A 20,023-nucleotide genomic window follows, 5' to 3' on the forward strand; every position below is an offset into this window, starting at 1 on the left:
TACGAATTACAAAATATAACTAGAGAGTTAAGTGTCAGATAGACTTTCAAAATATAGAGGTCAATGCCTCTGAGTGTGCTGAGGCTTCACAAAGATTCAGTAACCAGTGACCATGTCTGCTCGAGGCTTCGAAGCCCTATCATGATCCAATCTCAGTACTACGCATGTCTGAGGCTTCAGAGCTCCGTCATGATGCAATCTTAGTACGCATGTCTGCTCAGTGCTTCTAACCAAGCTTGATGATTCCAGTGTGCATGTCTGTTTGGTGCTGACGAGCTCCAGTTTGAAGTACATATGGCATCAACAGAGTTCAAAAACTCGACAGAATTCCCATTGAAATGAATGTTTGTGGATGATCCATACATGTTAAATGATTGTGCCCGATAATATTTTGTGGTAAAAAATAAAATTATAAATTATACTGTACATCATACAAATTCCGACTTGTAGAATGCATAATGCTGCAAAGAAGAGCTTTAGTAATACGGTGACGACACATCTCTCACTATAATACTCTCATAAATATCCATTCTTCACCTCATGCAACATTTTCATGCAACACTGAATGTATGTCATATAGTATACATCTATATATAATTGTTTTTGTCTTCATTACATACATACATACATACATACAAAACATGCATTATATACATCCACTCTGCTGAAAAAAGTAGTGGTGCAGCGGTAGCGTTGCTGCTCCATAATAAGGCTTGCTTGGGTTCGGGTCCCACGTCCACCCATTGTGAATTGTGACCCAAAAGAGTCTGTTTTTCTTTTTTTTTTTCCATTTAACAGCAAATTCCACCGTGGACCGAGAACGAGCAAGGCGAGAACACTAGTAAAGATATATCAAATGGAAATGGGCATCTTGTTTTATGTCTATAACAAAAAAAAAATATTTGAGTGACGATTTCAACTGTTATTGTAGTTGTTGATGGCGGGTTTAGCGGTTTAAAATTTTAAATATTAAATTAATAAGGTGGAATGTGTTCTTACTTTGAGTGTTGGGGGTGAAGGGGGGGGGGAGAGCTACACAGTAAATGTGTTAGTAACTGGGATTGCGCCTCTATAACTGGAAGATTGCTTAGGAATGATACAGACTGGACAACTATATGTTTTAGGAAATGTTTTATTATTGCACTGTGCTGTGACTAAGACAACGTTTTACTGATCGCCTGTCCGGACCTTGAAGATGTGTTCACGAGGGAGGGATGCTGCTGTTAAAAGCAAATGCTTTTTCGGCAGCAGGTCCAGATGTGTTTATCCCGCTGCTTTGTGTTGTTGCCTCAGAACTCAAGAGGATCTTTAATGCCAACCTTGATACGTGTAATGCTCACTTGGTACATGCACTGCTCACCATGGAGTGTCCCGTGTGTGTCTGTGTGCTGGTGACTGATCTGCACTGTGTCTCTCAGCCTCTCTGATGTGCTCCAGATTGACACCTTTGAATGTTTGGTGCAGCAGAGCAAATTCAACCTGATCTACTACAGTGGGTTTGTTATCACCTTATTCAATGGAGGGGTTCATGGACGTCAAATGGCGATGAATAGAAGATGAATTAATGTAAATACGTGAGCTGCCTTACGCAATTAGTCATCGCATTTTGATGGCGGTTCAAAGTGGGGATGATTCACGAACAGATCTCTTATGCGATCCTTCCAAAGTATCTCTCAAAATTATTTAGTTCAAATTGGTTATAAAGATTTCTCTCGAGATTATTTTTTTAATTTTTATTAATTATGATGAGTCTTTAGTTCGGATCGAACTCGGGCTAGCACTACGCTCAGAATTTGAAAAGCAACCACCTTAGTTAATTGAGCCACTGACGGCGTCTTTTCTCGTAGCGAACTCGTTACTTTTGAGCTCCAAAAAATATTGTAAAGTATTAATAAATGAAATAGTTTAATACTTGATCGAGTAATAACATCTGTGATTTAAGGATTTCACATTTTCTTTCTCAAATGTGCTTACCTATATCATGGCAAAGTACAGGGATAAACCTTTATTTTCTGTCTACTCCGTTTTAATTAAGTCAGACCAAAGAAAACATTTAAGGCTATTAAATGTGATCTCAAGAAAAGATCAGGGTTAATTATAATAGTAATAACAGGAGCGATTATAATGATACAATGCAAAAGTAAATACTAATTGAAAGAGCCGGGAATCCATGAGTGAGGCGTCTTATTTTGTTTAACTCTTGCTATCGTATAGTGCATTCTGCCTGTCGGCGTTAGTTATATTTATATTTTTTAGACATCAGACACTAGAAGCTGCTGACGATCCCTTCTCTTCGTTGTCAGTCTGTAGCTGCGAAAAAATAAAAGCAATAGGAGTTTTAACAGAAGTCTTTGAAGTGGATCATAAGTTTGTGTAACGTTAATGAAAATGGCCAGGAGGTGTCCCCAGAGAGGTGAGTGTCAAATGCTGCGAAGCTTCGATACGATTTCTGACACAATTGCTTCAAACGTGTTGATGTTTCGTGAGGCTTCACTCCGCCCATCACTAACCTGCTTCTCCCATGCGGGCTCTGCAACAGGCGAGACACTCTTAATGCAGCTGACCTTCTCTACACCGTCCTGCTTCAGCTGTTTGGCTTGCCTGTTCAGCTACACGCGAGCCTGCACTCGCTCGCTCTCCCGCACCGACTTCCTACTGCTGCTGCTTCCTGCCGCCTGCCTCATCCGTTCTCTCTCCTCTCCTCTCTTTTCTTTTACTTCTTCTCCCCCTTAACCGGCTCGCGCTTCTCTATATATGCGCGGAGGACATGGCAGCTGCAGCCCATCAGCCACAGGAACAATCATGGATGTGGGCAGTTTCCCACCTGTGCACTTAGGTGAGAAACGCAGACACCGCAGATCGCCCTGCGGCTCGCTACTGCTACCACGCACCCCTTGCTAAGCCGCGAGCTATACCCACAGCCTGGCTCGTGGCTCGTTACGCGAGATCTGAATTTTTCGCTCATACTTTCCTCGTATCTTGAATTTCTCGTATACAGAGGTGATCGTATCTCGAGGTTCCACTGTATTTGTCAAAGTTAGTTAGGGGTAATTAAAAGAAAGTTGTGTTAGGACTTGAAGGAAAAGCATTTCTTAAAGTTCTTTGATTTATGAATTCTAATTTTAATCTATGGTTTCATTTTAACAGTTCTTTCTTGCTTTACTCAGTATCTGACCTCTGAATGTTTTCTAGTCACGACCATCCATTTGCTTCCATATAGTCTTATTGAGATCACAGCAGATTGCAGATTTTTGAGTATAACCATCAATCCATCAATCATTATCAGATTTGTTCCCTGTCTTGGTTGCTTGGGGTAGAGATCAGAAATGGTATGCTACACCACCCTATGAAAATGCAATTTTACTGGTCCAATTATTCATGCTGTGGTCATTTTTTGAACATCTAGTAGGAAATGGGCATACTTTTACAAAGCTTGTCTATATTGCTAATGGTGGGAACTGAGCAGTGTTAACCACTCCACCACCCTGAATCTACTTCTCCCTGGAAAAAGACATGAAAATGCAAAGCCTACAATACAAAAAACTCAAAATAAAGCCTGGAATCAACCCTGATCACAAAAATTCAAAATTATATGTGTTATGAAGAAAGGCAGACTTGCAATACGCTGTAGTCACTGTGGTGTGTCGGTTAGAACACAGGAACTAATCCAACCATTTCAAGAAATCGCTTTAATGTTGAGATGCCAAATTTCACATGAAGTAGAGCAACTGTACAGGTAGGTGAGTAGGTATATGTGTGGTTATTTGGTCAACAACGCACAAACTTAAACTTTCTCCAGCGGCTCCAGTAGTTCCGGCTTTCACAAGGTATATCTCACAAAACGCGCATGCACCCTGCACACGCCTTAAAGGCACAGGAGCCTTTTTTACAGCCGCCCCCAAATTTGATATACCAAATTTGACCTTTTACATCATTCTGAAGGTTTGTCACTGGAAGGCTCATCATCAGGAATTCTTGGAAGTTCTATAAATCGGGTCACAGGTCGAGTATACACTTTTCCATTAATCCGTACTTCAGCTTTTCAAACTCGTCCATCAGCTCCTGGTATGACGTGCAGTACTCTACCTACAGGCCATGAAGCTCTGGGTAACTGTGGATCAAGAAGCATTACTACCTTTCCATCTGCTAGATTAGCTGCCTCTTTCTGCCACTTCTGACATGTCTGAAGATTCGGTAAGTAATACTTAAGAAAGCATGACCAGAAACGATCTGCCAGCACCTGACTGTGTCTCCACCTCCTTCTAGTTAAGAGATCTGATTCAGGATAGACAACCTGAGGAAGAGAGGAGTCAGGCCGCCCCATAAGCAGATAGTTGGGGGTCACTGGGTCAATTTCAGATAAATTGGAAGAAACGTACCCCAAAGGTTTTGCATTTAAGATCCCTTCTACTTCCACTAGAATTGTCCTCAGCACCTCTTCAGTAACTGTTTGGGACCCCAAGGTTATGTTAAGTGCAGTCTTTATCGAACGAATCTCCCACTCCCAAGCACCACCAAAATGTGGTGCACCTGGTGGATTGAACTGAAACCTAATTTTTTGTTTGGCCAGAAGCAACTTAAGATGATTTGTTAAACTTGCAAAGGCCTCACACAACTCTCGATTACTTCCACGGAAATTTGTACCTTGATCACAAAGCAATTCATAGGGTTTTCCCCGTCGTGGAATAAAGCATCGAAGGGTCATTAAGAAAGAGTCTGCATCCATGCTATTAAATATGTCCAAATAGACACACCTGGTTGTAAGACATTTAAATACTACTCCCCATCTCTTTTCATTACGACGGCCGACCTTCACAGTAAAAGGCCCAAAGCAATCCACTCCAGTACTATAGAATGCTGGCTTAAATAAACGGAGCCGGGCTGGTGGCAGATCGGCCATCTTAGGCATTTGAGGTTTAGCTCGCCATCTTTGACACTCTCTGCAAACATGCTGATGTTTCCTAATTGCCTCTCTTCCTCTCAGGATCCAGTATGTGCGCCTAATTTCAGCAAATAAACGTTCTGGTCCAGGGTGACTAAGTTGTTCATCAAATCTTTGAATCAGCAATTTTGTCACAGGGTGAGTAGGATCCAATACAATAGGATGCATTGCATCACGTTCTAACTGCTCAGCTCGTCGCAGCCTACCACCACCTCTGATAATTTCACTGGAATGGTCAAATTCTGGAGATAAGGCTATCAGTCTGCTACTAGAAGAAACAGGTTTACCTTCTTGTAGTTGACTGAACTCATCAGGAAAACTATCTATCTGAGCCCTTCGTACAAGTAACAATTCAGCCCTTTGGTAATCAGAGGCACAAAGTTGATGATCTTGCTCAGCTCCTTCAACTAATCTCACAGTGGCTTCTAACAGTTCACCATAGGTGCGAAACTGACTAGTATCTGGAATAGCTGGTACTAAAAGTAGGAGGACTGTACAGGGTTTAGTAGGCTTTAATTCGGCTATATCTTCAGCAACATTGGTGCAAGTCATTTCAAGCCAATCCCTTTGATGCTGTAGGAGAAAGGGTGGTCCAAATCGCCAGTGACCTGGTTTCGCTATGTCTATTAAGGTCTTTCCTCTAGTGATGTAATCGGCAGGGTTATTAGCAGAGTTCTATGTAGCGCCAGGTATCATGTTCTGTTAGCTCTTGAATCTCAGCTACTCTGGTGCCCACAAATACCTTAAATCGGCATGAATTAGAATGAAGCCAATTAAGAACAGCTGTTGAGTCTGTCCACAAGGTGACACTGCTGATCGGTATGGATATTTCTGTTTTGAGTAGCTTGGAAACTTGAGCCCCTGTCAAAGCGGCACAAAGTTCTAACCTTGGGATCGAAAGCTCACGCTTTGGGGCTACTCTGGATCTAGCCATTACAAAGGAAACCTGCCGGTTGCCTTTACCGTCTTCCATCCTAAGATAGGCCACTGAACCATAGGCCCGTTCTGAGGCATCACAGAATATATGTAGCTCCCGTCTGGTTTCTGGGACATCCATATCAGTTGTTTGGTAGCACCGGGGGAATGTAACCTTAGACAAGTGAATTAGCTCTGCCTCCCATGAGCACCAGGCCTGAAGTAAATCTTCAGGGAATAGAGGGTCATCCCAATGTCACTCCTTTTGCCAGAGCCGCTGAACTAATACCTTTGCCCTAGTAGTGAATGGAATAAGGAACCCAAGTGGGTCATACTGACTTGCTAGAACTTTATAAATATTCCTTAGTGTGAGTCTGTCATAATTAATTTCCCGATACCTGTAGCCTAGAGTGTCAGAAGAGCAATACCAGCATAAACCCAGTGTAGGCTCTGGAGAATGTATTCGATCCTGAGCTAGCCACAGTTCACTCATTTCAGACCGTGCTTCCTTTGGCAAGTGACCTATCACAGTAGGATTGTTACTAGCCCACTGTCGTAACTGAAAACCTCCTAAATTAAGAAGATTTATTAATTTATCCACCATGTCCTTCGCCTCTTTAAATGTGGAGAAACTCTGTAGAAAATTGTCAACATAAAAATGCCTCTCAACTGCTAACCTTATATCATCACCAGATTCACTATGATTATGAACATGAGTCTGCAGGGCAAATGTAGCACAGCACGGGCTACAAGTCGTGCCAAATGGCAAAACTTGCCACTCATAGATGTCAGGATCCATCTTTTGTCTAAAATTTCGCCAAATGAATCTAAGGAGGCCCTTATCCCTTTCTAACAGGCGTACCTGGTGGAACATAGCCTTAATGTCTCCACTAATAGCCACAGTATGCTCTCTAAACCGAATTAGCACTCCTAATAGTGATGGACCTAAAGTGGGCCCAGGTAACAAGTATTCATTTAGCGTTGATCCTCTGAACTGAAATGAGCAGTTGAAAACTAGCCTGTTCTTACCATTATGATGAACCATATGGTGAGGGATATGTCCTCACAGGTGGCGCAGTGGTAGTGTTGCTGCTTTGCAGTAAGGAGACTGTGGAAGATTGTGGGTTCGCTTCCCGGTTCCTCCCTGTGTGGATAGCGCTTTGAGTACTGAGAAAAGCGCTATATAAATGTAATGAATTATTATTATTATTTACCACGATTCCTGACTAGCTACTGCTTCCCTTGGTATTTTAGCGATATAGCCTGCTTTCTCCAGTTTCTCTATTTCCGCAGTGTAGATGGCTGCAAGTTGTGAATTTTTTGCTAGTCTTTTCTCTGTACTTCTGAGACTTGGCATCACTGCTTCTAATGAAGAACTCAGGCAGGGCATGTCACTTCTTCGTAACAAAGGGGTTGCATATCGCTGAATTCCGTCTACTTCTATTCGAGCAGTTTGACTTTGAAGAAGAAGTATGGCTTCTTTATCCTGCTTGGATCGAGTGACTGACTCAACATTCCTATAGGGCAAACAATCCAGTTGCCAAAGTCTTTCCACATTTCTAAACAGTTCAGCATCTGGGGACTGGAAGGAGGAAAACAAGCACTGCGTGGAAGACATCTGATGTTTAAGTCCCCTTACAGGTCCTAGCAATGTCCATCCCAAAGAAGTCTTGATTGCTGCTGGCCCTCCTGGTGGGCCAAGGTGTACAGGCTTGAGTGGGTTGAGTAAGTGGGGATAGTCAGCCCCAATGAGTAGAAGGGGACGCGCATTTTCAAAATGAGGAATACTCAAGCCTTTAAGGTGTTGATACTTCTCCTGAAGAGTAGTAATCGGGTACGAATGTTCACCCAATGCTAGCCGCGTTGCAGTAAAGGCATGCCGAATCTTAAATTTCCTTTGTGGCTGTGTTGCAGGAGTTAGCATAAATGAAACTGATGCTCCCTCCAATGTCTCAGTGTCATGTCTAACTGTCCTTAACTTCATCTTTTCAGATTCTCCCTCTAAGCCAAGCTCTTTAGCTGCTGCTGAAAGCAAAAGAGTCTGTTCGGAGTCATCGTCTAACACTGCGTAGGTTTCCAAGGCTCTGTTGCCATTATAAAGCATTACCTTAACTACCTTAAGCAATACATAACTGCCATCACTGGGTCTGTCGCCATAAAGAGTCTCAGTAGATGAACTCAGCACACAGGTATCTTGTTTTGGGGGGAGAGTGTTAACTTCATGCAAGACCTTTAGATGTTTCCCTTTACATATATTGCAGGGTTTTTTGAGATTTCACTGAGCTGCTTGATGCGAACGTCCACACCTCCAGCATCGTTTCTTGGTTTTGATCCAGTCTATAATTTGCTCTTTAGTGAACTGCTGGAATGTGGGACATTGACTAAGGAAGTGCTCTGTATTTTCACAATATGGGCAGTAAGGTTTAGGCTTTTCTTTCTTCATCTCTGATGGCTCATCTACAGAAGGGTTGGAAGTCTCAGTCGCAGAGCTTTGGTTTGCTCCAAGTAAGACCGTAGTTGGTTTTGGTCCACGTTTAGGTTCTCTGTGTTTCTTCACTTGTCTGGGCTGTCCTCCTGAATCGTGACACCACACTTCAAATTTTAGCCAAGTTGAGAGATCAAGTAAAGTATAGGCTACTCCTGGTCTATGCAGCATGTGTCTGCGGAAGTTCGCCCGAAGGTCTGGTGGAAGCTTTGTCAACAGACGAGCTACATGAGATCCACATCGGAGTTCAATGTCACCCTATGGTTCCCAGCATACCTACTAATGCTTGCACATTTAAAGCAAACTTCTCAAAAGCTTCTGTATCCCCACTACAAATTGCTGGGGAGTTCATGACTGCTGAAATTTTCTTCAAAGCCAATTGATGAGGTTGTCCATATTTCTCAGTAAGAGCTGCCATGGTATCAGTGTACGGGTAAAGAGAGTTCAGGTACGCATCAGCTATTAAACGGGCTTCCTCTAACTTCAGGTGCTCAACCAAAATCTGGTATTTGAATAGCTCTGTACTGCTTACAGGGAGAAGGTTGGTTAGGGCTATCTTGAGCCGTGCAAACTCACTAGGATCTTTATGGATGAAGTCTGGGATTGAAGGTTTAGGTCCCCTATAGAAGGTCTCTTTCGCCTGCGGAAAGTACTCCCGCTGGGGATGATCGAGAGTGTACTGATCACATTCTGTGGATGTAGGAGGTTGCAGGATATACTGGTGAAATGGCTGCGGAGGAGGCTGGTGAGGCAGACGAGGAAGACGAGGAAGAGGAGTTGGAGCAGGTGTGTTAGGATCCACACAGTACTGATGTAAGGGTGGATGTTGCCTGGTTGGTGTCCTTTGTGGAAGTGCATCACGATTCAAATGGGAAAGGGAATCTGGTCTAGGTGGAGAAGAGCAGGACGGAATTCTGGCTTGTCTACTTTGGGTTCTCATTTCACGCATCCTTGCCACCATCTCTTCCATTAGGTCAAGCATCGCATCGGACTCCTGGCTAGGTTGAGGATCCTCCTGCTCATGGACAGGTGAGAAAGGTGCATTTAGGTTATTAGGGGCATTTGAAGTCCTAGGAGATGGCACTGGTGTTTGATAGACAGTCCGTGGTGCTGGAACTGGTCCATCCCTTCTTAATGAGTCAGGACTAATATTAGAAAGGCTAGCTGTCTTTGATTGTGAGTGTTCATAGTCTCTCTCAAGCTGTAGCTTTTTATGAGAATTATTCTGTGCTCCTGGTGAAGTTATCTCTAGTTCTCTACGATTTGGTGTTGCTTGCGCTTGCAGAGTTTGAGGTAACAACATTCTGCTGGCATCATAATCCTCTTCTTGGTAAATTGTGTGCAATACTCCTGGTCGCAGTGAAGATGATGCTTCTAGAACCCTGTAGCCTGCATAGCTTAAATCATAATCTTCTAAGTAACGCGGAGGGCGCGATTGTCTTCTTGGATAGGTCGCTCCAGCTTGCTGGTTGGAGTAAGGATACATGTTCCACAGTAACTACTGCGATCCGGCTCGAAGGACCAAAATTTGTTATGAAGAAAGGCAGACTTGCAATACGCTGTAGTCGCTGTGGTGTGTCGGTTAGAACACAGGAACTAATCCAACCATTTCAAGAAATCGCTTTAATGTTGAGATGCCAAATTTCACATGAAGTAGAACAACTGTACAGGTAGGTGAGTAGGTATATGTGTGGTTATTTGGTCAACAACGCACAAACTTAAACTTTCTCCAGCGGCTCCAGTAGTTCCGGCTTTCACGAGGTATATCTCACAAAACGCGCATGTACCCTGCACACGCCACGGTTTTCACGTCATCATGCTTCAGCGCCTTAAAGGCACAGGAGCCTTTTTTACAATATGGAAGAAGTCTATTGATCATATTCAACCTTATGAAAAACCTTACGAAATATGATTGAATAGTTCATTTAAAGTTGACTGACACAGGTTTATAACTTTGTGTGACTTGTATTAGATTTTCAAAAGCATCAATATGATGTCTGACTCTAAGGTCTCCTCATGATTTAATTTTCTTTCCAGGTATTCAAGGATTCTGTGCATGGCCTCATCACTCTCCATCCACTTTTGGTTAAAATAGTGGACACCCCACAGTTTCAGAGGCTCCGGAGTATAAAGCAGCTTGGGGTTGGCTATCGTGTCTACCCTGGGGCATCCCACAACAGATTTGAACACTCTCTTGGGTATTTCTTATTATTTATCCTCCAGTGTATTCATTGTGTCTACTTCAGTAGTACAAGCAAAATGGTTTTAAATCATCTTAACATCGTTTAAGTCTTTGAATAGCAGTTGAATCTCTTATGATCTTACTGTGCTTAGAATGGGCTCAAGGAACAGAGTCTGAAACATCTTCTGGGCCTACCCAAACTGTTTTGTATCAGATGAGGTGGCGCCCTTGCCCAAACATTAAGTCACATCAAAACAAGTTGATCAAAAGCAAAAGTACAAATTCTACAAAAGAAAATTTCCAGAGAAATGAACTGTCTCTTGCTAGAAAAGAAAGTTTTTCTTTTTAAAAACAAAATGCAATTACTGTGAGTATGGCAATCCTTTAAATAAGATGGCAGCTAAAATCACAGCAACATAATGTTGCATGCATTCACACACATAGGACATGCATCCTCTTTGTAAAAAATTATAGTCTTAATTAATAAAAAGAAATGTATGATATTCAAAGTTACAATCTCCTCAAAGTTTGCTTTGAATACCAGGGTAAAATTTCCTCTAACTACACCTGTTGTCCTTGCACCCCTGAGCTCTGTAATGTTTTGTTAGGGTCAGGCCTCTCAGGTATTTTCCATGCTATCATTGTTTCATTTCCTTAAAGAGTTAACAGGACAACATTCCTCCTAGTCATGAAGTGTGCACTGCCCTCTGTCAACAGTCAAGCGAGAGAATATAGGCAAATCCTCCCAGGCTCACACTTAAATGTGCTGCCTTCTCTTCTGGCTTCCTTTCCAGTCACTTTGGCAGCTCCCAATTGGAAAATTTTAAAAGGACAACATAGTCCCACTCATTACAGTCAGGGCACACAAGCTGCCCCTTTGAAGCTAGTAAATCTTATGGCTTCTTTCCGAGCTGGCAGTATACATACTGTGAGGAGGTGGGTGTGCTGTTGTTGCTAATCCAAACCAAGAACAATACCAAAGAGGCCAAAATATCAAAAAGGGTGGAATCATTAACCAATATATCAGCACAAGATGTGGCCAAACAAGTAGGACAACAAACTAACAAATAAACAAAGGAATACAATAAACCTAATACGCCACTGTGGCTGACTACACTTGCTTAACTCCCCACTTAAGCACTTGAAAGTAACATATGAAGTCCTCTCAATTCGAATTTCCAACTAAAGGTCTGAGTAGTTCTGATTTTTCCATTCCACTCCCACCCATTACCAAAAACATTTGATTCCACTCCTGAACTTATTCATATTTTACCCCGTAAAAGGCTCATGAATTGGGCATACAGCCTAAGTGAATTCTTTAAACAACAGAATATATAAGGGAGAAAAGAATCATGCATGTGAGTAAATTTGTTTTTTTTATTTTTCACAATACTATCAAAGTACACCTATTCCTATCATTTTCAAAAAAATAAAAATAAATAAATAGCCTACAAAAGCTTGCACTGGCGTGTATGCTGCTAAGACAAGTATTTAAAATTACACATTAAACACCACAGGATGTGAGGCAGCCCCAGAACATTGGAAGAACATGCCAGCCAACGCCTCTCTTGCTTTATCTCTCTCTGCAGGAAGTGGCCTTTAAACCCTGGCCGGGATTACATGCTCATGGTCAACTATGGGGCGAGCAATGCCCACTTGAGATCCTGGAGCCATCTCCCCAGGCCTTCTCTTGGCATCTCTAGATTTCTTTGCATTTCAGTCTTTCCTCTGTAATATGCAGTAAACCACATCTACTGCATTACTTCCTGGCAGTGCTATCCCCCCCTTTTACATTGGCATATGTTTTTGTGCTTCTACCAGTGTGGGAATTTCATTGCACCCCAACGATAATGATACAGGTTGTATAGTTTGTATACCCCAGGGGTAGGCAAAGTTGTTCCTGGAGGGCCACAGTGGCTGCAGGTTTTTGATCCAAGACAGCTGCTTAATTAGAAAACAATCCTTGACAATAATTGAATTTCATGGCCTGTTAGTGATTTAACTCTGCTATGTCAGGTAATTCTCATATCCTAGATTTTTTTCCCTTTTTTCTTACACACAGGTATAAATGGTAACAAGCTAAATAGAGAGATCCTGGTTTCTTTTGTCATTTGCATCTTATTGCTAATAAGAAGCAGTTAATAAAAATCAAGAATACAGCTGTTTAAGACTAAAATAAGCAATATGGGTTCAAAATCTTAAAGAATGAGACAACTAAAGTGGAGCAGAAGTGATACTTGAGCAGTAAGTGTTTCTTATTAAGTAACTGGTTTGTAACAAAAAACCTGCAGCCACTGTGGCCGTCCAGGCCCTCCAGCACTGACTTTGCCCACCCCAGGTATATCCCATGGCCTGCAACATTGTTCTCCAACTGCATGTACATTCCAATATGTATACATATGTGTACATTCCATGTATATACTCTGCTATATATTTGGTATATAAGAGTTTATACATGAAGCATTTAAATGATACAGTACAAGCCCATATGTATCACATTGTGTACTCATTCTGATCCTTGTATTTTCTTGTTCTGGAATGCAGTCATGGCAGGCTAGGCAGATCTCCTACTGAGGAATATATAGACAGGCCCAGGCCAGCTAGGAAATGTTGTAGGTCTGTTCTTGGGCACCTGGAAGTATCATGAAATGGTTGAGCTGGAACTGGCTCTACTTAGTGACCAGTACTCTACTGCTAAATCCTCTCAGGTTTTCAAACTTTTCACCCTGAAACCAAGCAAGGTGACCCAACCAGTTGCCAAACACTACACACAAAATGTCACAAGCTATATTAGCCATAAAAATATCCTCTGCAGCACAGCATATAAAAATGAGTCACTTGTTTTAATATAAAGTTAGCTTAAAAATCATTCCCTGTATAGTTATAATGAGAATTTAGGCAGACCAAACCACAATGATGATCTCAATGTGGGTGTCATATCATCTTGTCTAGTGTGTGATGGATGGCCGGGGCCCATGCCTGACCGGGATGCCCCTTCACCACATCTGCCAGGGGGACAAGGGTGGGAAGCCCAGTATCTCCCCCTGGACGCTAGATGGCAGCCTCCCTGGGTTGCAGCGGTGCTTCGGACTCCCCCAGGGCTTCATGGAGATTGGAGTTCTGTGCAGCTCTGTGGGGTTCCGCAGGCACCACCAGGGGGTACTGCAACAGGAGCGGCTGGCCCCTTTTGGGCACTGGTTTCGCCTTACCTGGAAGTGCAGCCAGATGTCAATAATCAACGACCTGGAGCACATCCGGGTACCCAATAAAAGGGAGCCAGCGACCACCACTCAGGGGCCAGAGTCGGGTGGAAGGAGGACAAAGCTATGGTGGTGAAAGAGAGAGGAGTGTGGTGATTCAGTGTTTAGTGCTTGGGACTGTGTTGTGGCTGGGAGTTCATGGGGAAGACTTGCCCTCCAGCTGAAGAAAAATAAAAGTCTCTTTGTTTTATACGTGCCTCCTGTCTCAAGTCTGTGCCAGGTCGGGCACAATATAGCGCCTTTCTTACAAGTGATAATTCCGTAAACCTCTTTTAAATCCACATCATTCAGAAAGGTAGTATTGTGCAAGCTAGCAGACACAAGGCAGAAAATGAAATAAGCAACATAAGCAAAAAATTATGTATAAATATGATCTAGAACATGTCGATGTGATCAACAGCAACAACAACCATTCAGCCCCTCAACCTTGCTAGTCTTAATTGACCTACTCCATAATAGCATCAGGTCAAGATTTGAAGGTCCCTAAAGTCCTACTCTCCACCACAGTACTTGCTAATTTATATTGTGTGTCTATGCTTCTTTTGTGAAGAAAAATTTTCTAACATTTCTAATCTCTAGCAGCACTCTTACCCCTCGTTCATGAAAGTGTATGATTAGACATTTTATGACGTTTGTTTTGAAAATAAGCCTGACTTTAAATTTTACTAATCTCAGCCATTCAAAACAGATAGCAACCTACTTAATGTATTGGTTGGGGTACCTCTCATTAGAGTGAAATATAAACAGGGCAAGATGTGTCCGTAATGTGCCAACCTAAACCCTGACAAGGATTTATTAGTGAAAGGAAACAACCAGAACTGCAAAACATGCCAGAATCTAATGTTGCTGATGAAAATTTCACCAGTGTCCCAATGACAAGTGAAACCCAGCTCCTAGCTGTACTAACTTTAGCAATGGGTTTGCTACCAACATAGCTACTGGGTATGCTAGAAAATCTACACACTACGCTGATAAATGTCAGAGGATCATCCATGTCACAAATTTATCTGATATTCACAAGCCATCAACTCAATTGTTATTAAATTTCCTACTTCTGTTAAAGCCAGTAAGGAGTGTGGTTTTGCAGTATGCAGTATGTGGCTACAATATGGGATATTGAATAATACGATTTTGATATTTTGGTGATAATCTAGTTGACGACAGGTTCACTCATTGAGTCAGAGTATAGAAACAGATGCACTTCAGGTATGCATACATAAATTATAATGAATGGCAAAAAGATAATCTGCCTGTTGGCTGTTATATAAGGCTGTCTGATCAAAATTATAACACGGTTATAAGACGATTTGTGTCTTGTGATGGGCTGGTATGTCACAAGTTTCATTAAAAGGTAGGCAGTAGGTCTATTTTCATCATTTGTAAGTGGCTTTAAATTAGTGTTAACAAAAACCTTTCAAATTTCACATGGAAAAAAAATAATGATGCCGTTTATGTTGGCATAAATGGACATCTACATTTTATTTTAAATGAATCTGTATTTAACAATTATTAAAATAACATTAGGCCCATTCAGGACAAATTTAGGCACACCCTTTTATGAAATTCTCAAACTGCTATTGGTATTTGATTCCTTTAGAAAACAAAATAAAGCAAATTCTTTTTATAGTTTAGTTGGGGGAAGACATCTACAGTAGATAATAATAAAATAATAATTCATTACATTTATATAGCGCTTTTCTCAGTACTCAAAGCGCTATCCACACAGGGAGGAACCGGGAAGCGAATCCACAATCTTCCACAGTCTCCTTACTGCAAAGCAGCAGCACTACCACTGCGCCACCTGTGAGATGGTGCTTGCTTTCTTCCCACTTTTTTTTCAGTGTTTCATGGTTGGTACCTTTGAGTAGTCTAGTATTCTGAACATTTTGTGTATTCCTGACCTTGTCTCCTTGACCATTTGGCACCTCCCCTAGTTTTACAGGAAGCTAACAAGACACTGCCAAGAAGACTGTAGTGGTCTGTGGACCCTGCCTGTTTCCCTAACTATGACTATGGTTCATGTTTCTGGATGGTCAGCACGTTTTCTCTTGTCTGCTGGTATAAGACTCCTACCTGTGTCTTTGACTTATTATTGTCAGTCTCATATGGCACCACCCAATTCACAATTGATCTCCCTGATGTTGTAACATTAGCTTTAATATTTCCACTGTATTGACAACATTATCTCTGACTTTTTACCATATTCTGAATTGCCCTGCCACAACTAAAACTAGTTGAAAGCAAAAGTTAAAAATTTGTGACAAATTTTGGGAAGATTTAATTTTATTTCTAAGTTTATTATCTTTAATATGTCCAGTCATCCAGCCATTCATCTCACTTGCGCAGTGTGGGCGAACTCAATGAATATACTTTCTTATTGTCAGGTTTATGCCCAAAGTTGTGACTGTGTGTGTTGAAGGAAGATATAAGCACGAGTAAAGGGTGGCTCCTTTAGGGGCTACTTTAATTGGAAAAGTTCAGAATTTATTATAAGGAGTCTATATCTAAAATGCCTGTTATAAATGTGTCCCTTGATGGCCAAAGATTGATGACTCCTCTACCAACAATTCACCAAACAAAACACAATAATCACTGGAGCCCATCCACTCAACTTAGACAATAAAATGCATACAAAATAGGCAAATGAAAAACACACATTTAATGAAACATTTAATCTCACATATCACTATTTATTTATTTATTGTTACATTTCATAATACATTTATTTGCATAGTTAGTTATTTAACTTTGTCCAAAATACTCCTCCATAATTTTGCTCATCCTGCACGCTTCTCTAAATGCCTTGACAGTATCAAACGGTGCTTCAAGGTAGAAGGTGCCTATCCTTTTAGCTAAACCTGCACAGTGCTAATTTAAGATCTGGCTGTTGTTACACTAGATGGAATTATATGTGACTTTAGCAGACCTGACCCTGTAGCTGGCTCGAAAGTTCTTCATTTACATAATTGATTGCCAACTTATTATTTTAAATGGTGATTCATCCACAAGCTGATGCAGGTTGTCGGTGTTGTTCATACCTAACTCTTATCTGTAAACCTTTTGCTTATTGTTAAGGAATGTTTATATTATTGCATAAAATGCCACCTTTACCAACATGCCACTTGAGGGTATCACCTTGTCATCTCACCCCATGCACTGACCCTCTTAAGAATGGATTAACATTTCAAATTGTTACTGTATGAATTGTAAATATTTCTGTTAATACACATAGATGATTGTTAAAAGGTGTGTACTTCTGCTGCACCCACAACAATAGCTTTGTATTGACATCTAAATGAAACCAAGCAGATCACAGCATTGTGCTGCTTTCTTTGGTCTCAGACATTTATAAAAATTATAATATTAATTGTGACCAAAGACAATGCCTTTACCTTAAAAACAGATCATTGGTTTTGTTTCTGGGTGGCAGAAGTTGTAGACATAAAACCAGAAACTGAAACATAAAGATAATCTTGGGTTGAGCAATCTTGCAAAGATTTGTAGAGGGGTGTCATGGATACATTGCATTTGTATTCTATTTTTTTCTGTTCTCTGGTTGTTCTCAAGAACTGTTGATTATTTTAGAGGTTTTGATTTATGGAGAATTCAGCCTTGTTGATACTTTTTACTTTTGGTTTCATTTAGAGGTTTTTATTAAGTTTTTACATTTTTTTCATGGGGCCCAGGCACTTTGTTGCTTTGTTGTCAAGATATGACTGCCTGTGATTGGAAGTCCGTTCCTGGTAGTCATGCATCATTTGCGTCAGGAAGTCTGTTTTAATTTAAAATCCAAGGTTATGGATTTTTTTTTCAGACACATTGTTAGCAGTATTGGGATTAGTTTCCTCTGTTACTGAAATTTTGGCTATGCGTCATTCTACATTGATTTCTTATTTAGTGTTTTGGGTGTGGTGCTGGGTAATCTCTGTCTAAATAAAGAACTACTTATGAATGTTTACTGACCACGTATTTGTCTAGTGATTAGCGAAATTCAGGTTTAGTCTTCCTATTTTGATGCTGTTCTTTAGATTTGTTGCAAAAGTCTTCAAATCCTGGTTGTTGCATTTCAAAAAACATTATTGTCACTAAATGCGAGTACAAGATGCAAAACAAAAACATTGTCATGGATGCTGTAGCTGTTACCAAATAACTCAAATGTATTTGCAGGAGAAAATCTTTGCTGTAAAGACATTTAAGATGAGAAACATCCATAACTGCTCACCCCCAAGTAGGGTGGCATCTGTGATGTCATTAACTGCCACATGCACAGATCCACAATGGGGAAACATCACCAAAAACCAGTGTGGTGTTAACACACAGTCATGTCATCAAAGAAAAGTGTAAATAATAAATACATTTAAATTTCAGGAAAATAAAACATAGAAGAAGTATATCCAAAATAATCTTGAACTACAGTGGATTCAGACATTTTGGGATTTTCAACATTTATTGCTACACTTTGCCTGAAGAGGCCCTGTGGTTTCAGTGTTTCACACCATTTCCTCTCTTTCCACCTCCAGTTTCTATACAACTGTCTGGTTAAAATTATCATTAAGCAAGAAAAATTATTCTGTTTATTATTGCTAATTTGTTTTCTCCCTATGCTTTTATATAGTGTGTGTCACCTTGCAAAGCTACTTGTCACTTCCCTTAAGAAGAAGCAGCCTGAGCTCAATATCACTGATGAAGATGTCCTTTGTGTGCAGATTGCAGCTTTGTGCCATGATTTAGGTAAATTGGTGGTCTTTTTAAATTTACTGTGAACAACAATGCCATCGTGTGAGGACAGACTGGTGGGTACTCCAGTGTAGTCTGTGAGGAGGGTCACTTGGTTGCTAAGGTCAGAGTTTCAAAGATGTAGTGACTCATTGTTCTTATGATAATGGTTTCAATAGTGAAGTTTTGAAATGTCACTGAGATACAGAAATGTAAACATAAGAATTATGCAGAATGTGTGCTGGGGGAAACTTTGATATGTTACTATGGTGAAGATAACTTTGTGTATGGTATGACTGCACATAAAGAACATATACCTTACCTGATTGGTTAAGATTGCACTAAAGGATGCTTAAAACACAATGTAGGAAAAGACACTGCCATATTGAAATAACGAGGACGGCCTTGTTTTTTCTTCATTACTTCAATATCACCTTATCATGGCCAGTTCTGCCGGGGTCACCTGTACCCCATATAAAGTTCAAGGAGGTCACACATACAGTATACTACTAGGCTACCCTACTGCTACATATCTACATGTCACAACCCAAGCTGTGTACAGGGAGTAGTCATCTCCTGGGTTCATAGCATTACATTGTAGCATAGCTCCACCATTTGGCTTAGGTCTTCTGTTAGTGGCACATTATCATTGCCACTGCACTTAACCTCCTGTGTTTTTCTTTACAGCTGTGGTCTCTATTTGGCCCTCCTTTCCATTGCTTAAAATTGGTTACTTGACAAATCATATTAAAAAACTATTATAATAGTTTACTACATCTAATCTTCCAAAAATAGCAGCATTCATGGTTTAAAGGTTGAGTAATAGAAGTAGCAAAGCTTTCATTTAGATTCTTAAAAGAATATATTCATTACAAAAGTGAAGTGTTTTTGTTCAGATACTATTGATCTTCATTAGTATACACTTAACCAATTGTCATTTATTAAAAATGTCTTGGTGGTGCAGTGGTTACCACTCCAGGACAGTGAATTCAGATCCTGCCTCAGACTCTACCTGTGTAGCGTTTTTATGTTCCAATTTCTGATTGTGATTTCTCCAGCTCTTTGAATTTTATTCCCAAATGCCAAAGATGCACACATTAGGTGAAGTGATGAGACTCAATCAGCCAGCCTAGATACTGTACAAATCCATCTGCTCCTTCATGGAACGGTGTCCCAACCAAGATTACAGGCTATATCTATTAAGAATACTGTGCACAAAATCAAATAGTGCTGCTTCCTCACATCAAATAGTGCTGCTTCCTCACTGCTTCAGAGTTCAAATGCTGGCATGGGGACTGTCACTGTGACGTGTGTTTCTCACTACCATTTCAGGTAAAAGGATTGCAAAGTGGCACTGTCTGTGTGTAGTTTACATGTTTTCCCTGGATGTTTGGCAAAACTTATTTCCAGGTTAAGTCAGAGTTGGCTCTGTGCATATGTGTGTACAGTATGCATGAGTAGGCCCTGCAATGGGCTAGCGACCTGTCCAAGGCTGGGTCTTGCACTGTGCCCATTACTACTGA

The 20,023-nt window shown here is 40.9% G+C and overlaps 1 protein-coding gene and 1 long non-coding RNA gene across 3 annotated transcripts in view; one reads left to right on the top strand and one right to left on the bottom strand.

Moving 5' to 3' along the window:
• The window catches only part of LOC114665897 (deoxynucleoside triphosphate triphosphohydrolase SAMHD1-like), a 157,565-nt gene that overhangs the window by 84,178 nt on the left and 53,364 nt on the right, over positions 1-20,023 (top strand). For both annotated transcript variants that reach the window (XM_051919609.1, XM_028820552.2), the window contains exons 4-5: positions 10,380-10,540; positions 18,400-18,515. In XM_051919609.1, coding sequence (XP_051775569.1) covers positions 10,380-10,540; positions 18,400-18,515 — 277 coding nt within the window. The remainder of the gene's footprint in view (positions 1-10,379; positions 10,541-18,399; positions 18,516-20,023) is intronic.
• Positions 1,033-20,023, bottom strand: part of LOC127525983 (uncharacterized) — a 293,828-nt gene continuing 274,837 nt past the window's right edge. The window contains exon 2 of the long non-coding RNA XR_007933603.1: positions 1,033-1,508. This is a non-coding gene — a long non-coding RNA (uncharacterized LOC127525983). The remainder of the gene's footprint in view (positions 1,509-20,023) is intronic.

The sequence above is a fragment of the Erpetoichthys calabaricus genome, chromosome 15, assembly GCF_900747795.2.
Source record: "Erpetoichthys calabaricus chromosome 15, fErpCal1.3, whole genome shotgun sequence".
Lineage (NCBI taxonomy): Eukaryota > Metazoa > Chordata > Cladistia > Polypteriformes > Polypteridae > Erpetoichthys > Erpetoichthys calabaricus.